The following is a 21,685-nucleotide window of genomic DNA, read 5'->3' as shown; positions in this document are numbered from 1 at the left end:
GTTACTAAAATTGTTATTAGATTTTCTTCTGTGTTTTTTTTATCCTTTGATATTATGAATTTTTCGTGAGTAGAGCGATAAATAAAAGAAAATATTTAGTCATTTTAAAAATGAGGATAAATTTTTTAAGAATGACATGAAAATTATGAATAGAGGTGAAATATTTATATATATTATTGTTACGGTTAGGATAATTAACAATAAAAGTTTCATTGCACGTAGATGGGTGATTGCATTGTTCATTTCACAAAGGTTTTTTTTTTTTTTTGCATAATGATTTATCTATTATGACTAAGTTAATAATAATAGTTTGGTCTCAAGATCTATATTGCAAAATTTCATCTTTGCTCAGTTTAGTTCTCAAGATTGATTGAAAGGGACAGCTTTATTTTTATGTCTAAACTCATTTAATTTATACTGTTAAAATCTGAACATAATCAACTTGAGGCATTAATTATGTGATACTAAAATTCTATCCCAGAAGAATTATTTTGGTCATGGAATAAAAAAAAATCGAAGTTGAAGATTATCATCCAAGCATGTGATAGTGGAAAATAAAGAGCTCATCCACTAAGTATATGAAAGTGGTGCACTAAGCAATCAAAGAGCACCACCATCTCTTCTTTATTTTCCATTTTCCTTGTAATAATTCAGGCTCACTATCATGATAGTTAGTGGCTGAAATCCTTTTATTTTCTTAGGAGTTACTTTTTGCTTATTACATCGTCATAAGTCATTCCTATATATAGGAGGCATGTAACTCTTGCTAAAAAAAGATTTTGGATTGAGTAAAAATATGAGATTTATTCTCTTTGGTTCTATGAACCTCATTTTTAGCTTATCGGCTTGCTGTCACGCTAATCTTTGACTTATCAACCGGAGTCTCCATAGCCGGTTGTGGCGTCCTCACGACTTATCAATCGGGTTTTTCCATCCCGATTGTGGCGTCTTTCCACCACCTCTATCATCACAACTCTTGTTTTGTTCCAACCGCTACGCGATTCTCATCAATTAATTAATCATCAAATTGGTATGTTATTGTATACGAGTATGGCTATCACTTTGTACTTCTTAGTATGCCACGTGTTTGATAATATGCCTCAGAGACTTTTATATCAGTGTTTCACTTTTTTTTTTCCTTGTTGGTGTTACATCATATTATAACTAAGCCATGCTTTTCTTATGCAATTTTGTTGACCATTATTTTATTGTATGCAATTACAGATTCACTAAATTGGAATAATGAGTTATTGTTTCTAATTGCTATTGCATGAAATTCCTATAGAAGTTTGATTTTTTGGTGAAATGTGAATTCTTTCTGATTATTACCGTTGCGACTAATGGGTGTGGCATTGCATGATATCAGTGCATCAGCTGAAGAGGGTTAGCATATTGGCTCAGTATACACTTTCGAAAGCCGTTCGCAGATGAGTATACTTAAGTATCTGGGGGCACGCAGGAATAGGCTCTATGCTGCCAGAAACTACCTCAAAGGTAATGTACACTGAATGAACTTATGGAAGCTGCTATGATATAATATAGGAAAGATAGTAACACTGAACTGAATTTTGTGGGCCTTTGGCTGTGTTGATAGTAGACAGTTTTATTATGTCTGTATCAGTGGCAGGGCTTGCTCAACGTATTTAGGTTTAGCGGGAACATTAAGTTGATGTAATTAGGTATTAAAATCAGAGTAATATATTATCTTATAGATAATAACTCAAACATTGTGTCTTATAGATAAGGTTCTTAAACCCAAACATTGTAATATACTGATATGGGGAGAAAATGCCTTTGTTTTCTTGGTTTTCCTACAATGTCTTATATATTTATATGATTTAGAAATAAATTATTTTAGCTTTCTAAGCCACAAACAGTACATAAACCTGATTTTTGTTCTTCCAAGGTTTCCTAGTGAAAGGATATAATCAATCTAGAAGAAAGTTTATTCGAGTAAATCAGTTTTGACATATACTCAATCAAAGTGTATTACAAACATCATTTTTTATTTATTGCAGTGCTGGGTTTTTCCTCTATTCACACAGCTCCAAACTCCTCTGTTGAACTTCACACTCAAGATGAGGAAGTAGTGATTGCTTTGGGAAGTAACGTAGGTGATAGACTACATAACTTCAAGGAAGCGTTGACATTGATGAGGAAGTCAGGCATACATATCACAAGACATGCGAGTCTGTATGAGACAGCACCAGCGTATGTTACTGACCAACCTCGCTTCCTCAACTCTGCTGTAAGAGCTGTTACTAAACTAGGGCCACATGCATTATTGTCTGTACTCAAAGGAATCGAGAAGGACTTGGGCCGTACTGACGGCATAAGGTATGGTCCAAGGCCAATTGACTTAGACATTTTATTCTACGGTAAATTTAGAGTCAGATCAGATATTCTCACAGTACCACATGAAAGAATTTGGGAAAGGCCGTTTGTTATGGCCCCTTTGATGGATTTACTGGGAACATCTATTGACAATGATACAGTTGCTAGCTGGCATTCATTTTCAGGCCATTCTGGTGGACTAGCTTCATTATGGGAAAAATTAGGTGGTGAGTCCCTTATTGGAGAGGAAGGTATGTGTAGGGTAATGCCTGTTGCAAATGGCTTGCTTGATTGGTCGCGAAGAACATTGGTCATGGGGATCCTTAATTTGACTCCAGATAGTTTTAGTGATGGGGGGAATTTCCAGTCTGTGGAGTCTGCTGTTTCACAGGCTCGGTTAATGATATCTGAGGGTGCTGACATAATTGATATCGGTGCTCAGTCTACTCGGCCAATGGCATCCAGGATCTCGGTCGAAGAAGAATTAGGTAGATTAATCCCTGTCCTGGAAGCTGTAATGTTGATACCTGAGGTAGAAGGAAAAGTCATATCGGTGGATACTTTCTACTCAGAAGTTGCATTAGAAGCAGTGCGCAGAGGAGCTCATCTTATAAATGATGTATCTGCTGGAAAGTTAGATACAAATATGTTTAAGGTCGTGGCAGATCTTGATGTTCCTTATGTTGCAATGCATATGAGGGGTGATCCGTGTACAATGCAGAATAGTGAAAACCTGAAATATGATAATGTGTGCAAGGATATATCCTCAGAATTATACTCACGTGTTAAAGAGGCCGAAATGTCGGGAATCCCAGCATGGAGGATTATTATGGACCCTGGACTTGGATTCTCAAAGAAAACTGAAGACAATTTAGAGGTCCTCACAGGAATACCTGATATCAGAGCAGAGATTTCAAAAAGAAGTTTGGCCATCTCCCATGCTCCTATACTAATTGGACCTTCAAGAAAAAGATTTTTAGGTGATATTTGCTCTCGCCCTTCTGCAGTTGAGAGGGATCCTGCTACCATTGCTTCTGTCACAGCTGGTGTGTTGTGTGGAGCAAATATTGTTCGAGTGCATAATGTCAAAGATAATATAGATGCCGTGAAGCTTTGCAATGCAATTCAAAAACAGAGAAGTTCTCGCATAAAATTTTGACAGTGAATTTGTCTTGCTATGACGGTTTCGGTATTTGGCTTCATGCAACGATGGCGAAAATAATTCATCAAGAAACTAGCCTATTGCATTCATGGCGGATGCAATCTTGATATGAGAACAGGTTTTGACTCCATTCAGCAGAAGCAACTAATCATGCCATCATGGAGTCCACCTCCTATTGCCTCCTTGAAATGTAACTTAGATGCAACAACTTTCCAGCAGCACAACCATTTGGGATTTGATTTTTGCTTCTTTGATCTTGCTGGATCGTTATTTTTAGCAAGAACTGATTCGTGTTATGCAGATATATGAAGTCTTTTCTTTTGCCGTGATTTCATAGCCTTCCACCACTTATCCAAATACTCGCTTAAAGCATCTCTAAAGTACGTTTTGTTATGGTTCGAAAATATAATAACGAGTTTTTATGTTAGAGTACGTGTCACATGTAACAGTAGTGCTCTTAATAGAGCATTTTCTTGAAGTATTCTTAATATCGTTGTTTTTCTCAGTGTCCTCTTTGAAAGATATATATAATTATAATTCAACAAAAAATAAATAGAGATATTACTGTGATTATCGTTAATTTAATACCAAATTTGAACTTTTGGGTGGAGGTGGGTTCCGCTAACCAATTATTCTTCATACTAATTGATTATATTTTTGGCATGGATCATGAATAGTTACGTAACCATGCCTATCCAAACATTTGAAAACAAGCATAGGATAGGACCATAATTATTCCACCATTACAGATAAGAATGTTTGAGTTGTTTAGGTGATTCTACTTTTTCCCACATGCTGATTGCTAGGTTAGAAGGAGTTGGTTTAAAGGCACACCTCATGTTGGAGGCATGGACAAGCAAAGTTTTGGGTAATTACTTTTGTCTGTTTTTAAAAGAGTTGATCCCATAAAATTTGAACAAAAAAGATTAAAATTATCTTTTAGAAACTTGCAATTATATACAGTTCACTATTTCACTAGGTAAATTATTATTTTGATCTCTAAAAGTCACACTTATATTAATCTCTGATTCAAATAAAAATACAATTTAATTCTACTTCATTAATCACTTTAATCTTAATGTTAATAAAAGTGTTGACTTAGTCATAATCGCACAATGAAAATGACCAAAATTACATGATAACTTTTTTACTTAAGTGCCAATAGGAAAAGAAAGCTGACATTGTTTTTAAAATGATGATGAAGAATAATTATTTTTTTCTTTCCATTTGCATGCAATGTGGTAACTTTCATTGGCCATGTCATGCAATGTGGTAACAGGGGGACTAATAAAATGAAGAGTGAAAGATTAAATTGTGTTTTTGTCTGAATCATAAATTAATGCGACAACATGTTACATTTGCAGAGGCAAAAATAATAGGTTGTCCTCATTTTAATAAAAACACATAGTGGTTTTCCAAAGTTGTTACTATTGTTGTTAATTATGATAATTTCTGAAATCATATTTTTAAAAACGAGTTTATCAGCAAACTGGCAATTAAAGATAAACATGATAGTAAACTAATATATTTAAGGATCAATTCATATAAACCAAAATTTTCAAAAGTAAAGTAATTTTTTTTTTTTTCAAGTAGCCTAGAAACAAGTAATATCTTTAAGGGACTAAATTCATTAATATTTACTCATTATAATATTTGATACTGAAACATGAAAAATTGCTTTTGTAGACCCAAAAAACCTTTCATTAGTTTAAGCAAAAATAATAATAATAATTTGATCTAGCATACAGAGGGAAATTTCTAACTGTTACAACTACAACCAGATACTTGAGCTCTCATCTTCATCTGCATTGCAATGGTCTTGCTATATGCATTCATATGCATTCATTCTATCACCAAGACTATTATACCATGATCACTGCTCGCAATTGTAATCTCCTGGGCTTGAATACCTCATCAAAAACCAAACCCCAAATACAAATAAAATAAAAAATGTTACCATTTAATAATACAACCTCTATAGAAGGTCTAAAAAATGGAGATGGCCAATGAAATCATCATGTACATGAGCTGAGTTTGGCGCGCCGTTCTTCATAAGATGCTGGATTCAATTTAACAAGGATAAGAAGTCCATCAGTAAAATAATGAGGGATACTGAGACCAGGAAGTATATCAGTTGAAAATAATTTCGTGTAGAGTTTTAGAAGAAAACAAAGCATTGACATTACATGTATAACATGCATTAGAGTGCTTGTAAACAGGTTTTAAAATATTTCAGGTGTCGGAACTCACGCTCAGTTGGTCGCGACATGAGAGGGATATAGGAGGTTTTCTTCTTAGATCCTCGAACTGGTGTCAAGCATTGATCTGGAAAGGAATTGTTATCAGTACATTAAATCAGTCTAAACTAAAGTAAACAATGTTACTGGAAATTAATTCAGCCAAACATGTTTGCAGCACCGTGTAATTGAGGGACACAATTAAGAATAGCTTCTTGAAAGATTGCAGCTTGAAGCTGGTAGCTTTGGCATTCATTAACCAAGTGTGCATGTAGTGTTTTTCCCGAATCTAGATATGCAATCACATAAATAAATTCAAGTTATCAAACTTTTGTACTTAGAAAGCCGCAATAAGCAAGGAAAGAACCATAACTTGAACTTCAGAAATACCTGTTGAACACATAAACTTGATATTTTCAAAGTCACAGGACTGAAGAACCAAAGGAACTTCTGAAGCCATAATGTACTGTGGTTTCCTGGGAATCTTGTTGGTGTCCAGTAGCATGTCAATCACCTAAAATTGAAGCATAAAATTTATTAACTCATTCTACAGAATAACAAATCAATATAGAGATGAATTGACCTCGGATTGAGCATGATGCTAATATGAAATAGAAAATAAAATATAAAAAAATAAGAGACTGTGCAACACCCTCATAGGCAAGAAGGCAATACAATCCTTTAACATTTAAAAAAGTCTGTCCCTTTGAAAGTGTGGAATTTGCTAAAACACAGAAATATGAATGCAAGTTGGAAATACTTTCAACAGAAAAAAGAACTCTTCCTATGGTTGTTTGTGCATATGATGTAGTGTTTAACATCTGATTGCAGCAACTTAAGAGGAGTAACAAAACTTCAATTCCGACATTAGGATTCAAGATGATAATAAGTAATTATATTCGACAACAGTAACAAAAATTAGCATGTTGTAGCAAACAGGGAACACGGACATTCAGTGAGGGTTACCTCTATTAGGCCAACAAAACACCTATTATTAACTTAAATAATCTTAACATCAGTTTCTTTAATAAAAATGGCTTTGGGAAATAAACTTGCCAAACGTGCCAGACAATGCATCGAGTCTTCACAGTTCAGAAGACTGTATCTGTGGCACACTCTTACCATGAAAGAATGAAAGGCAACACAACAGATTAAAAAAATTTCTAAATAATTATATGAGGGTGTTAGGTACGCACATCTGGAGATTCAAGACCTTTGCCAATCAAGAACAGAACAGCAACCATGCAGCGAACCTGATGCCATAGAAAAGCTCGACCTCTGAATTTAATCACCCAAAGTTGATTATCATCATACCTGCAGGAAAATGGATAACCTGTTCAGATGCCCAAAAGCTAGAGAATAGTAAATTTATTTATTTACTTTTTTGTCGAGCAGATTCAATTATGCAATTTTTTTAACAATGGATTCCACAACAACTCAAAATTCTGTATTTCAAACAAGTAGTGAGATTTTCCCTCTTTGGAATACAAAAGGGGAAACTACGATAGTTTCATTTCAACACGCATCTTAGATTGAAAATTCAACTGTTAAGCATGCAACCCACATGGGTTGGCCTAGCGGTGAAGGTCTGAGAGACTGAGACCTTGGAGTGTGCTCCTCTCAAGGTCTCAAGTTCGAATCCTCCTGGTGCCACTTCCTGTATTGGGTTAGTCCATACAAAGCAAAACTTTGGCTTTAAATGGGACGGTAAGATTGATGTCTCTTGGATTAGTCGTCTTTAGATTGGATACCGAGTTTTTAAAAAAAAAATGTTAAGCATGCAGCTATTACCTGAAACATATGAAGTACACATACATCATGAGATTCATCCAAACCTATTATTTTTCATTCAAACTTAATAACCTTATTTTTTTAGCTGTTTTGTCAAAAGAAATCTTGTGTATATTTTCCCCCTTTATACTGTCATTGACTCATTTGATTTGTCTCTTCCACGCAATTTTTTTTTTGTTTCTGTTTACTTTTTTCTGGTGGGTGGGTATTGCTGGCCCAGAAGCAATGGAAAAGATCATCCAAATAATATTCATGCAGCAAAGAAAGACCACCAATTTTATTAGCTATGAACAATGGAACTTGGGTTTGGGCCAACAGAGCATTGTAAAACACATAATTATGAAGTATCATTCCCAGGGCACATACAGAAGCACGTGCAAACACGAAAAAAGTGTTGGAAAATTTTCAATCAATCATAACCTCAGAAAGTACATGTTATATAAAACATTATGATAAGCTACTGCAGTCCAATTTCAATCCACGTCAGTTTCCAACATAATTTTGCCATCAACCATGGACTCAGCGAAACAGACATATAGGGGTAAGAAAAATTGTCTACCAATCTTAACCTCACATCTGTTGCATAAATCTCAAACACTGTGATACGCCGCACATAGGTGTGCACATTTGCTGCATCCATTTTACAGAAATTTCTAAAGTCGTGTTCTCCCACAAGTTTTGTTCCAGCACTCTCCATAGCCTAATGGGACATCAACCAATAAAAAGTGATTACAAGGTTCAAGAATTTTTCACATGATTGGAAATAGAGAAGAGAGACAAAGAAAGATTCAAGAATTTATATAAACTGTAATAGAAAATGGTTTGCATACCCTGATATTCAAATTTTCTTTCCAAAAAAAATATCGATACTCCCTGCCTAAACAGCTGAACCTGTATTAGTAACACAAATGAGAAACATGATAGCAAAATAGAATAATTTAAGCTATAAATACTTCATTTCATTAATTACAAAAATTAATGAAATTTATTGCAAGATCTTTGTGATGTGAAGGTTAGTGTCAGCAAGGACAACAATTCGGCTTGAATCACAACCCTACCTCAGCATTCAATTAACCATGGACCCTTAACCTGGAAAAGTATTGTTTAGCTTACCATATCAAAGCTGTTGTAACAATTGAAATTATTACAGTATCTACTAACATTATTGATTCTAGTCTTTAATATTTCTTCTCTGTATCATAAAACGTCCATCAAAGGCAAAACTAGAATTTGCTGAGCTTCCTATTTTTTTTATCTGGAGAGCTTTGAACATCAATTTAAGTTTTCAAAAAAATTACCTTTTCAACAGGCTTGAAAATTGAAACCTTACACGTATATGAGTTACTATCTGTTTTTTTTTTTTTGATAAGCTATGAGTTACTATCTGTTGACAGTAGATACTAAAATTGGCACACTCGCACCTTCAATGACTTCTTTGTAGAATATGAATTTAATCAATCACCTATTGAATTGGCGGTACTTATTCTTTAGATAGAGAATTTCATAAAATAAAAACACTATTTTATACTTCACCTCTTTACTTTATGTTAGAGCTTGAAATATTTGCCATTAAATCTCTCTCTCTCTCTCTCTCTCTCTCTCTCTCTACCAATCAATAGAAGGACCTTCAGTTTATACTTGTTTAGCTGTTTATACATTCAACACAAATTGCAATACCTCAAGCAAATGTTGGCTACTCTAATTGTAAGAAGACACATAATATTGTGGTCCCTCTTGCAAAACCAGATCAGTCAGCGTATATAGGTATTTATGTATTTGAGCATATATATATATAATCTGGACAGGTTGTTTAGTGACCAATTGCAGCCAAAAGTATTTTGTTACATAACCTTGTCAAGATCCCCTGTCTAGTGTTGCCCATTATTGTCACTCTTCTCTATATAATTTGATTAACATATTAGAAAGTCAAGTTTTAAAGAATGTATACAAACCTTGCATGGAAATCAACAGGAATAGGACACCAGCCCAGAACTCGAATGTCATCTGGAAGTTCTCGATTTATAACCCTCACATAATCAAGTTCCCCATCTACGCAAAAAATTGTAGGATTTAAGAAAAGTAAGAATAAAATATGCATGACTTTCCGCACAGATTTAAATGTTATATTAAGGACATAGTGAACAATCACAAGGTTAGCATTTATGATTATAAAATTGCCAAAAAACATTACAAATTTGCATTTACATTTATAATTTTCTAAAACCATGCCGCCATCATTTTAGCTTCATCGGTATATAGCTCAATGGGCATGAATCAGAGAAATCAATCCCTATAACCTGATTATGCCCCAAACCTATGGAAATCAATCTACCTAGCAAGTAATCCTTTTGATATCTACAAGAGATAGTTGATATCTTTATAGTAGTATTACACAACTGAATATTTTGATGTACCTTATAAATGAAGGGAAAAATCGCTAACCCAAAAAGGATGAAAATTTATCGCTATGAAACCATATTTAGAGCCTCAAAACATAAACGTTAAAGTATACCTCAAGCATAGTGTTTTTAGAGTAATACAAATATGACTTGGATTATGTAAATTGTGAGGAGAAAATTATGAAACGAATAATTTAATAATCAGATCATATTCACCAGCACATGTCTAATTCACAACCATAACTCATTTCATTGATTTAATGCATAAGTGTGCAAACATGGAAATCAATACCAGCCAGTATAGAACAAGAAAAAACCAGGATATTGCCAAACAATAAAATCTAACAAGATTAAGAAAATACACACAATGAAAATCAGAAGCAACAAATCAAAAGCTTAAATTTCATATTTTTAAAAAAAAGATTGTTTGCTAACCAAGTTGCTCTTCTGAAACAACTTCTCCAGAACTTCCATTATTTACTCCAGATGTTTTGAGCTTTGATCTTAGAAAAAGAGCTATCACCTGCTCAAAATGTTTTCATCATAAGAAGCAACTAAATAACAAATCATATGATGCTCTGCAAATCAACAGTAAAAGTGTTGTAGTCATGATTAGAAATTTGATGCTAAATTATCACTGTCTTTCGGGATTCATTGTTTTTTTTAGATGAAAGGATAATCTAGACAGGAAAAGAATACAAGGATAGCCCAGCCCACCCCCCCTCCCCCCGTCTATGATGCTCGTAGTTTTTCAACTGTAAGCCAAACATGTTAAATTGAGGCACTCTACAGAAGTACCTCATCCTGCCTTGCCATTTGCCATGTGACTTCAGCAGTGCAATAATGTTAACGGGAGTAACTGAACACTAAAATGGTGTGGCTCAATTTGTAATATCAGCGTTTATAATCATGCTACGTATCAGTCATTGCTAGCTTACATTTCCAACAGAGGATACCCCTTTGTCTGTTCTACCACATCTCGAATATTGCGACTCCTTCTTATCACCAACCAATAGCCTTGTTCTCTCAAGAGCTTTAAAAATTTCAGACTGCGAGAAAAATAATGCATGATAAATAAAACTGAGGCATCCACATAAAATGTTTACAATAACTTTTCAGTTGACAACCAGACTACTTCGTTCAGCAAAGACAAAAAAAATTCTACAATTATGGAAAATTATATGCTTAGTGGTACTCATGACATGACCAATATATGCAAACTTTGAGAATTATCAGCTTGTGCGACTTTGGAAAAAAGCAAACCTCGACACTTGGTTCCATTTGTGCCTCTGCAGAAAAACCATAGAACCTGTATTTAACAGGTAGTCAGAAGATCGCATAGAATTCATAAAGAGATAATTCAATAAATACCAAAAGAATAAAGAACCAAACAGGAAAATGATATGAAGGTTAAAAAAACACAACTTTTAACTCAATATTAAAAAATAAATTAAATTATCATGGGAATTTGAGATTAAGAAGGATCTATCAAATGTAACCTCCAATGCAAGCTTTGAACTTATATGAATACTTGTTAAAACATAACCTAAGATTGATAGATTGTAATATGATCTCGAAATATCACAGTTGTATCATATTTTGTGTGTGTATCAAACAAGATAATTTATATGAAATATCCAATTTTAGTATAGATAGCACCTCAGTTGATATTTAAGACAAAATGCAATGATAAAAGCCTTTTATCAATAGGTGAGGAAATACATAGTCTGGGGTGAGAAACATAAACTCAAACTCAGGACAACTCAGTCTTATGAGGCAATTGGTTGAGACAGAAAACAAAGCAAGATAAAATAGTGACAGTATATACCTTTTTCCAAAGTACATAACTTTTAAAGCTACATATCTCTTGTTATGATGACTCATAAACTTTGTGTTATAGCCTGTATCACAATGTAAAAGCTAATTTAAATACGACAATTTGTTCTGCTAAACTAATATATCTCATGAGATTAAAAATAAATTATGTTCCCTCATCATGTTTTTTACAATTGTTCCCTCATCTTTTGAATTTCATAAGAAGGAACAAAATGGGAGATCCATGTACACAGAACAGATGGCACATAATAAACAAAAAACACCAATGTAGCTGAAAAACATAAACAAGGTAAGCATACATATAAAAAAAAATCACTGAAATAAAGACAGAAATCCATCAAAGACAACATGAACTTTCCACCGAAGAACAGAAAGCTTATATGACTTTTAGAGAGAGAGAGAGAGAGAGAGAGAGAGAGAGAGAGAGAGTTCTCATGGCCTGGTGTGTTAAAAATAAAAACAGTATTTTCTCTTAACATCTACATCCCCTAAAGAAAATTTTGAGAAAAATAAACCTGGCTTTTTCTTTATATTTTCTTCTGGTTTCATGTTGGATTTTTTCTGTTCTGTCGCTTCCGTGGCTTTACCATTGGGACTGTATAATTTTTTATCAACCTGCATCAAAGATTTACATATATTTATTGTGCCAAAAAATGCAGATAAAGCCCTTTTTCATCCCTTCCCTTTTCTTTACTTTTCTTAGTTATTCCTTGGTGAAAACTATCACTATGCTCCATGACGAAGAAGATAAAACAAACATAGAGCAAAACAAACTAAAGAACAATGAAACAATCGCGTGGCTAACCTGAGAGCAATGACAATGAGCAAGTCGAGATAAAAGATTTGCATTCTCAGCTTCTAATTCCTGGCAGTATGAATCACATAAATCAGTGGGTAAAATCATTCATCATTAATTTATGTAATTGTTAAATAAAATAAAACACCCGCACACACACAACTATGAAGCCCGGACACTCCTCAGATTAAGTGTGTTCTGGTGTCGTACACGGACATGCATCAGTGTCCGACACCGACACGACACTAACATATGTGATTACATTGAATTCAATGAATTGTCATTTTATCAAATTATTATCAGTGTCACGTGTCAGAGTGTCTGTGTTTCATAGCGCGCACACACAAACAATAACAGTAGAACCTTGAGCAAATAATGAAATTACAGACATAAAGATACAACTAACAATAATAATAATAATACATTAATTGCAGGCATATTCACGGAGGTATGTAATGCAAGATAATGCATAATATTTTTGAATCCCTATATTGCTATGCTATGATGTATAATAAAATGAATGCAATATTTGAGCTGAATATGAGGGTTTTGAATGAAGTTCAATATATTTATATTCAATATTCAAAATTCAAAGCACGTATAAAGCTTAGCATGAGAAAATTGGATGAAAGAAAATACTGTACCTTGATCCTGGATTGTAAGCTGGTGACGTAGTCAACATCGCTCAGTTGCGCCGCCATGTTCGTAGAGTGGCGAGTTTGGTTAAGCTTTTATCACCAATGTTTAGAAATTGAAACAAAACAATGATGTGAAATGAAGCTTCTCCAACTCGGTGTCATTGGGGAAAGGTTTTTTCTTCGCAAGGCTCATTGGTGTTTTCAAACCCAAATAAATTCCAATCCAAAATTAATTTTTTTATTATTATTATTATTATTGAATACTTTTATTTTTCTGACGAAGAAAATTGATTGCAACACACCAGATTCATTTTTTAAATTAAAAATAGTAGAAAGAATCTTGGTTTCCCATGTTAAAAAAGAGGATTTTGGTAAATAAAAAATAAAAAAAAAAGAGAGAGAGAATTTTGTTTTTATTATTATTATATGAAAATAAATTGATTTCTTTTCGCTATTTGTTCTAAAATTGACCTTATGATCAAAAGATTTATTTGAAATGATAAATTCAATAAAGGAATTCATTTAGTTGGATGGTATCGAGATATATGTGAGTTAAGATCTCACATCGATCGAAAAGGTTGAGTTATTTTTTTTTAACAAGTCAAAATGATATATTATATATATATATATATATATATATATATATATATATATATATATATATATATATATAAATAAATCATCTTCACAGTACAAGACGTGCTAAGAAAGACTAAGTAAAATTACAAAGAGTCAAGATATATGAACCAAAAGAAACTATACAAAGCTCAAACAAAGCATAAGACTAGACCACCACTTATGGCAGTTCAAAGCTAAAGTAATACTCGTCGCTTTCAACCACTTGTAGGAAAAAGTCTTGATCTTGTCCAACATGTGATGCACTGAGTTTGTTGAGCCTCTAAACAATTTGTGGTTTCTTTCGGTCCACAAAACCACCCAACAGCAAGCCATATCAGTTGCATGAAAGAACGTCGTGCTCGAAGACTACTTGCTGAATCCATAAACTGAACAAAATGATCTGAAGGAGACTGAGCAGTCATCAAAGAAGAGTCAATCCAGGAGCTGACAAGCGACCAAAGGGCACCGAAAGTGCTGCAAGAAAGGAACACGTGCTGAGCCGACTCAACCTCTCCGCAACCAGAAACACAATGATGGGCCGCCGCAGATAAAATCCCTCGAGAAACTAGGTTTGCTTTGGTAGGTAACATGTCCTGCAAGAGTCGCCAGACACATATGGAGACCTTCAAAAGAACCTATCGGTGCCAAATAAGGCCTGACGCAGTATCCAAAATAACTGCATCATGTGTCGTCAAAAGCTGATATGCACCACGAACAGTATAAACATCGTCCAAGTCAGACTGCCACTACCACCTATCTGAAACATGATCCTGCAAAGAGAGGGTAAGTAGTAAAGACTGATACTCTCACAACATCCCCTCCTCCCACGCCCTCAACTGACGCCGCCACACCCATGCCTCCCCTTCAGTCTCGCAACCCTGCATAAACATCTCAGCCACAAAAGTCGATTTGTTTTCTACTATGTCAAATAGCCGCCCAAACCGCTCCCTCAAAGAGGTACCATCCACCCAGGGATTAGTCTAGAAAAAAGTGTCGGACTCATCCCCCACCTTTCTCGAAACATGCTCTCTGAACCACCTTCCCCTACCTCACCTCCTCCATTCCGAATACGCGTCAACTCCCTCCATCACGTAGACCCACGCGCTCCACCCTCACACAATCTACCTCTCTCAACCCCATAACGACCTGCCAACACTCGAAACCACAAACCCTCTCTATCCACTAGCATCCTCCAGCACCACTTACCTAACAGGGCTAAGTTGAACTCCCTCAACTGCCTAACCCCCATACTCCTTACGTAAGCATATAATTTTCCAGTTAATCCAAAATATTTTCCTAAAGTCCTCACTTCCCCCCAAAAAAGTTTAATCAAAATAGATTTAATATAAGAGATAGTACTTGAGGGAGCTTTAAAGAAGGAAAGAGCATATACATGCAGAAAGGTCAAAACGGATTTAAGCAGAACTAGACGACCATAGAAGAGATAGTACTTGATGGAGCTTTAAAGAAGGAAAGAGCATAGACATGTAGAGAGGTCAAAACGGATTTAAGCAGAACTAGACGACCACCAAAAGAAAGGAAGTCACCCATCCATCCCGATAAACGATTCTTTAACCGATTCTTTAAAGAAGAATATGTGTTGGACTGATTTAGATTATGAGGTTGAGCAATTAGACTCAATACCTCATGTGAACACTCTTCATCATTTGTATTGGAAAGAAAAAAGGTTTTTTTTTTTGTGCAATTTTTAGATAGTGTTTTATTAAGGAGTTTAATTTGTATGCACATTTGGTATAAAGTTTTTTTTACACGTACATCTAATGATGTGTTGCTACATCATTTAATGAATGTGACACGTCATATATTTTTAAACGCAACTAATTTAAAGACCCGTGCATTCGAACGAGTCCACAAATTTTTATTCGATATTTTAGTTTGTCGCTATATTAATGTAAAAAATCGTCTACCTTTTGTTCATATGTAATTATTATAATATATATAAAATTTCCATTTTAAATTAAATATTTAAAAATTTGTTATATAATATTGTTAAAATATAAGTAGAATTTTCGTCAATATATATATATAAAAGTGAAATTATTGTGTTAATTATTTCTTGTAAACTTATTTATTCTATTTTTTATGTTTTAATGACAAATAATGGTATTTTTAATCACAAATTAGAAATTTTATTAGAAATATTTAGGGTAATTTAGTAAGTTTGATACTACTTTGTTATATTATTATTAATTATTGTTTTTTTTTCCTATTTTTATGTATAAATTATATTATGTTTTTATCTATAATCTATTTTCTCCTATTTTGTTCCTATTTTTAAGCATGTTATCTTTCTATTTTATTTTTTTATATATAGTGAAATTACGGAGAATATAAATCTTGCGTTTTGAGTATCTCGTTTGATGTTTCAGGTTTTCATTGAACAAATGAGAGGTTATTCAACCATCCATCATTATCACTATGCTTCCAATTACTACAACAATAGAGATACAAAACCACCGGTCTCTGTTCCTAATGATACAAAACCACCAGTCTCTGTGGATGTAAGTATACTATATCATAACTTGTTTTAAGTGTTTCTAGTAATCAATTCTAGTTTTCAAACTATTATGCCTTCCTACATTATACTATTGATTATGAATTGAGGACAATGTCATATGAACATAAAAATAAGACAAGGAGATTTGTGGTTAAGAGATAATGTTGGAAAGTGTGTTTTATATTACAGAACTGTATTTTTAATACTAAGCTATAAGTTGTTCTACTAAAGTTTATGTAGGAACAATTCTTAGCGTATGTTTGGTTTCAATTCTGGAGCATCCAAAATTGATTCTGGACGTGTAGAATTGATTCTGACTTGTTTGGTTTCTCAAAAGTAGAATTGATTCTGCCTCCAGAATTGATTCTACTTGAAGCTAGAAATCGTAGCTTCTGATTCTAGAATTGATTTTTACACTCAAATTTTTTGTTCAACTCATTTTTTCATGAATATATCCAAACATAAACCACTTCAGCTTAAAATCAATTTTGGCCAGAATCAATTTTACAGAATCAATTCTGCCAAAATCAATTCTCTCCGCCGCAGAACCAAACACACGCTTAGCCGATTTTATTTTTCTCGTGGATGCCTATTGAATTACTGACTCCATTTTTTTAATAAGTGTTCGGTTAGAATGATAACACCAAATTAAGAAAGTGAATTTTTACACCTTATTTTCATATTATACTATCATCTTAGTTCACCAATAAATTCATTTTTTTTTTAATCTTCAATGAACCATTATTATTGGTAATAAATTCTGTTTAAATCTGAATATAACAAGGAAGTAACAAACTTTTCTATCGTAAAAAAATGAACAAACTTTCTTTTTTTTTTTAAAAAAAAAAACTTTGTTTTAAAAGAAAAACTTTAGTTTTTCAAATATATATAAAAAAAATTTATTGAAAAATATAAGAATAATTGACAAATAATATAATTGACAAATCATATCTTAAAATACAAAATGAATAGTTAATTAGAAGCGCTAAATATGATAAAACTGAACATTTATAAAAAAAAATGGAGGGAGTATTAGGTCCCCTTCTATGGGAGCAAAAGAGTTAATACCCAAAAAAGAAAATTTCATAATTACTTTGTTTTGCTTAGTATTCATATTTATCTGAAGAATGAAATTTATTGGTCATCATGCATGAAACTCACTTGTATATGTAACAAAAATGATGTGAATTAGTACATAATTTATCTGAATCACTTTATGTTTACTGCTATTTTATTTGTGTCATAGATGGTTTGCGTGAAGCGATCTCATTCTTCATCTTTAAACAACGGTCTGATTGAAGCATCAAAATTTCAAATTCTTCCAAGTTCCTCTAGCTACGCTAGACCACAACAATCATCAAGAAACGACAATCATGATGTGAGTAGTTACAATCCCACCACAAATGAGTGTTACAGGTAAAAATACCTTAATTTTTGTTTTCGCTAGCTTTTGTCTTCTTAGCTGCAATTGTTTGTTATGAAGCACCGACATTTTAGATCAAAGATGTGTTCGATTTTTAATAACACTTTTATTTGTTCAAATCATTAATATTGTTCATGTGTTAGTGTCTGATATTTATGTCTCTATCAGGGATTCATAGTTTGTTTGTTGTGTTACTAAATTTTCTACATGTATTTTTCAGAGATGCCAAATGGGGTAGCACTTTGGAGCTTAGTAACAAAAGGTTCGATTCTGAGAATGCTGCTTCCTCTAGTCATACAAAGTTCCCACCTGAAGTTCCACCACCTCCTATGCATTTGTTTCAAAATGTTAAAGTAAGTTGAAACGAAATTATTTTGGAATTACCAATGTTCTTTGTCTTTGTACTTAGATTAGCTTAGCTAGTTTAATACTATTATAAACCTTAAATTTAAAGATGAAGAAAATTTTAAAAATTTGGACTATATCTTCATATTTTGAAAAGCAGGATCTAAAATTGTAAATAAATTAACAAAAACCTAGAAACTAAAAGTACATTTAAATTTAATAATTCTTTAATTTCATTTTATGAGCTGAACTTTTTTTTTTTTTTTTTTTCACAAAGGTGTTTAATTTCATTTAAACTAAAATATGATTAGGTGTTATTTTCTTGTTTTCCTTTTTCTTTAATGGGTCTACCATTTTCTTTATCATAAATTATATTTTAAATGTCCTTGCCATTAACTATGAACTTTGAAAATAGTAATATTTAGTAGATTGGTGTATTTTCATTTCATTTGGTAAGTTTATTACTGTAATAATTTTAGTTGTCTTTATGCTAATTAATATTTGTTTTATTTTATGCTTAATTGATAGAAGTTGATGGTTGTTTGGCGTCGTCTTCATCCCGAACAAGAGAAGGACGTGGTGGTCTTAAATGTTGATGGAAGCTCAAATAAAAATCTCAATAGAGCAGGTTATGGGGGTGTTATTCGAGATTATCAAGGAAACTGGATAAAAGGATTTAGCGGACACATTGAATATACCGAGAGCCTCCAGACAGAACTTTTAGCCATTTTAAATGGATTAACAGTGGCTTGGGATATATTGTCAACAAAAAAAATGATGGTTTGGGATATATCGTCAAAAGAAGAAATAGTGGCTTGGCATATTGATGATGATGTTCAAATAAAAAGAATAAAAAAAGTGAATTGCAGATCAGATTGTTTACAAGCAGTAAAATTTATGCAAGACTCAGAACTTCAACCATTTGATTATGTTGCTCCCGTAGTTGATTGCATCAAAGAGCTTCTTGCGAGGGATTGGTTAGTCACATTTGAACACGTATACAGAGAAGGTAACCAGTGCGCAGACTATATGGCAAAGTACGGTGCAAATACCATGAAATGTATGGAAATGAAAGAATTTGACAAGCCTCCGGATTCTCTACTTTCTCTAGTCAAGTCTGATGCAGATGGAACTGAATACCCAAGGGCGTAGTTTTTAGTGCTTTGTAGTACATGTTATTTGACTAGTATATGTTGTATAGATTTTCTTCTGTGGGTTTAGTTTATATCCCCACACTTTTGTATTTTTTCTCATTTGGGCATGCTGCAAATGATAGAAAAGTGTTGATGTTGCCAACATAGTTGGGATGATCAAATTCTTTTATGATGCATTTGCATGTCCGGTTTAGCTAAAAAATGTGATATGTATATATTGTATACATTTGGTTACTGGGTTTAATATACCTTTGCTCATTTGTAATTTTTTAATGGCTTAATACAATCTTTATTTTTTATTTTCATTTACTGTTCTTGAAAAAAAAAAAGATAAAAGAAGAATGCCATATTACTGTTCCAAATTATTTATTATTTATAAAACAAAAAATGTATCTCAAATTTTAACAAATAATAATTGAAGGATCGGTGCTTCATGGCACATAAAAAATTTCTACATTTCCTATATGTCAAAAAGTATTTCTTGACAACTACTGTCAACTGTCACAATCTTAACAATTATGAATATACATGTTCCTGATGTTCCTAATCCATGTGATAAGCTATCAACTATGCTGTTACAATTGAGTGAGTATCTCCTGCCATAATCATGGTTATGCACAATGGAACAATCAAGTAACTTCTCCTGCAAGTAATCTTGTTTGAAGACCAGCACAGTTTTCGGCATCATTCTAGTTCTGCTAAGAGTTTCACTGATATTCAACTGATGTTTGATGCATCATATTCCACTGATACTCAACGAAGTTAGAACAGACAATACAATCACATGAACCTTATAATTTGAGGCATTATATAGTCGAGTCCAAGCCCGTGAATGGAACCGACATCTGTGTCGACTCAATAGCAGCTAGCTCCCATGCATGTTGATGTATCATTTTCTATCTAGGTAAAAGCTCCTTCTCAGCAAGACACGTCACTTTAAGGTAAATTCAGGGACTGATTTGATGCAACTTTCACAAATTCAAGAACGTTTAAGATATTTTGAATTATTCAAAGACAAATTTGATTGACACATGTAAATTCAGGACGAAGTTGTTATTTCACTCGAAATAATATTAACAAACCGAAAGTTCATTATGTTTGGACCTTCTTCTATTTTAGGTAATTTTATGCACTCTACTAGCAAAAATGCAAAATACTTGTTAATTGGAGATAGCAAAACATGTTCACAAATGTATAACTGTACAAAAGCCATTATGTGTTGGAATATACAAATCAACCAACATTTGCTCAAAACCAAATTTCAGAACATGTTCAAAATCAACTAACAAATGTTAGAACTTACTCACAACTAGCTCCTATAACTAGCAAAAACATCAGTCTTAGCAAATCAATTCCTTTTATATTCTCCATGGTAAGCTGCAACCATATCAAACAAGTCGAAAATGGAAATAACATCCATAGCATATGACAATACCCTTCTTCCAAGACATCCAGAAAATCTGCAAAACCACATAATAAAATATACTCAACCAAAAACAGGATACCTACAACAAATTATAATGATAAATATACAGATATATTACCATGAAGGAATGGTCGGATGTAAAGAGATGTCCACAAATGAAATTAGAATGGCTATTCCTCACGATTGCTCCTTGTGATGCAATTCAATAAATATCTTGGTACAATAGAAGGTAGCACTTTAAGGCGCACGTCAACTGGAAGTCCATTGAAAGCTTTCAATGCATCAGGATGTTGAGCAAGGTAAATGTATACTTGGGGTAAATAAGGGTATTTAACTCCAATATCCTCCAACTGCGCCCAAAGATTCTCAACATCAGCATTCTTCTTAGTCTGTTTAAGCAACTCTGCACAGCTCATTTCAAACACATCCACCATTTTCTGACATGTTTTAGCAATTTCACTCATGCTTATATCACCTTCAACAAACTTTTTCACTCGTTTCTTAGTCCTAAACAGTGGCGAATCTTCAGAATGGCTATCACAATGCCTTTTAAGAGAATTGTTGGTATGTCCTTCATCAACTTCATTGGTTTCAACCACACGGTCAAGTTCTAGGCGGGGAAATACATAGTTAGTGGTGAGGAATTTGAACTCAAACTCAGGATAACTCAGTTTATGAGGCAATTTGTTAAGACAGAAAACAAAGCAAGATAAAATAGTCCGAGTATATACCTAATATGTGTACTTTGACATTCAAATAACACAACAAAACTTTTAAAGCTACATATCTCTTGCTATGATGACTCATACACCATGTTTTATAGCTTGTATCACAATGTAAATGCCAATTTTAAAATATATTAGTATGTTCCTTCATCTTCTTTTTTTTTACCATTGTTCTGTACCCTCATTTTTAAAAACATTTTATAGCTTGGTTGATTTAGAAAAGAAAAATAAGTCCTCCTCCCTTCTCTTCCCCTCCTAAACCCCCCTCCCAAACAGGCCCTAT

General features: G+C 33.3%; 2 protein-coding genes across 2 annotated transcripts; one reads left to right on the top strand and one right to left on the bottom strand.

The window, feature by feature from the left end:
• The first annotated feature begins 1,025 nt into the window (after positions 1-1,025).
• Positions 1,026-4,049, top strand: LOC123909635 (folate synthesis bifunctional protein, mitochondrial). The gene is made up of 2 exons (XM_045960506.1): positions 1,026-1,494; positions 2,019-4,049. Exons 1-2 carry the CDS (start codon positions 1,428-1,430, stop codon positions 3,491-3,493), a joined length of 1,542 nt encoding a protein of 513 aa, XP_045816462.1. The 5' UTR covers positions 1,026-1,427; the 3' UTR covers positions 3,494-4,049.
• A 1,121-nt stretch (positions 4,050-5,170) lies between these two features.
• LOC123909645 (tRNA pseudouridine(38/39) synthase) lies at positions 5,171-13,385 on the bottom strand. Its single transcript, XM_045960517.1, has 15 exons — positions 13,200-13,385; positions 12,565-12,624; positions 12,275-12,374; positions 11,752-11,824; positions 11,187-11,232; positions 10,862-10,972; positions 10,359-10,446; positions 9,477-9,573; positions 8,355-8,415; positions 8,094-8,224; positions 6,930-7,047; positions 6,124-6,247; positions 5,915-6,022; positions 5,747-5,821; positions 5,171-5,555 (listed from the first exon to the last, which is right to left on the bottom strand). The coding sequence occupies exons 1-15, from the start codon at positions 13,254-13,256 to the stop codon at positions 5,512-5,514; spliced, it is 1,293 nt and encodes a 430-aa protein (XP_045816473.1). The 5' UTR covers positions 13,257-13,385; the 3' UTR covers positions 5,171-5,511.
• Between the last annotated feature and the right edge of the window lie 8,300 nt (positions 13,386-21,685).

The sequence above is a fragment of the Trifolium pratense genome, linkage group LG1 (genome assembly GCF_020283565.1).
Source record: "Trifolium pratense cultivar HEN17-A07 linkage group LG1, ARS_RC_1.1, whole genome shotgun sequence".
Lineage (NCBI taxonomy): Eukaryota > Viridiplantae > Streptophyta > Magnoliopsida > Fabales > Fabaceae > Trifolium > Trifolium pratense.
This window is presented reverse-complemented; position numbering and strand designations above follow the sequence as displayed.

Coding starts and splice junctions, on each gene's coding strand:
- LOC123909645 (XM_045960517.1), bottom strand. CDS start 13,256: ATGGCGGCGCAACTGAGCGATGTTGACTACGTCACCAGCTTACAATCC. Junction 12,375..12,564: donor CTCATTGTCATTGCTCTCAG/GTTAGCCACGCG, acceptor TCTTTGATGCAG/GTTGATAAAAAATTATACAG. Junction 8,225..8,354: donor AAGAAAATTTGAATATCAGG/GTATGCAAACCA, acceptor ATGTCCCATTAG/GCTATGGAGAGTGCTGGAAC.
- LOC123909635 (XM_045960506.1), top strand. CDS start 1,428: ATGAGTATACTTAAGTATCTGGGGGCACGCAGGAATAGGCTCTATGCT. Junction 1,495..2,018: donor TGCCAGAAACTACCTCAAAG/GTAATGTACACT, acceptor TATTTATTGCAG/TGCTGGGTTTTTCCTCTATT.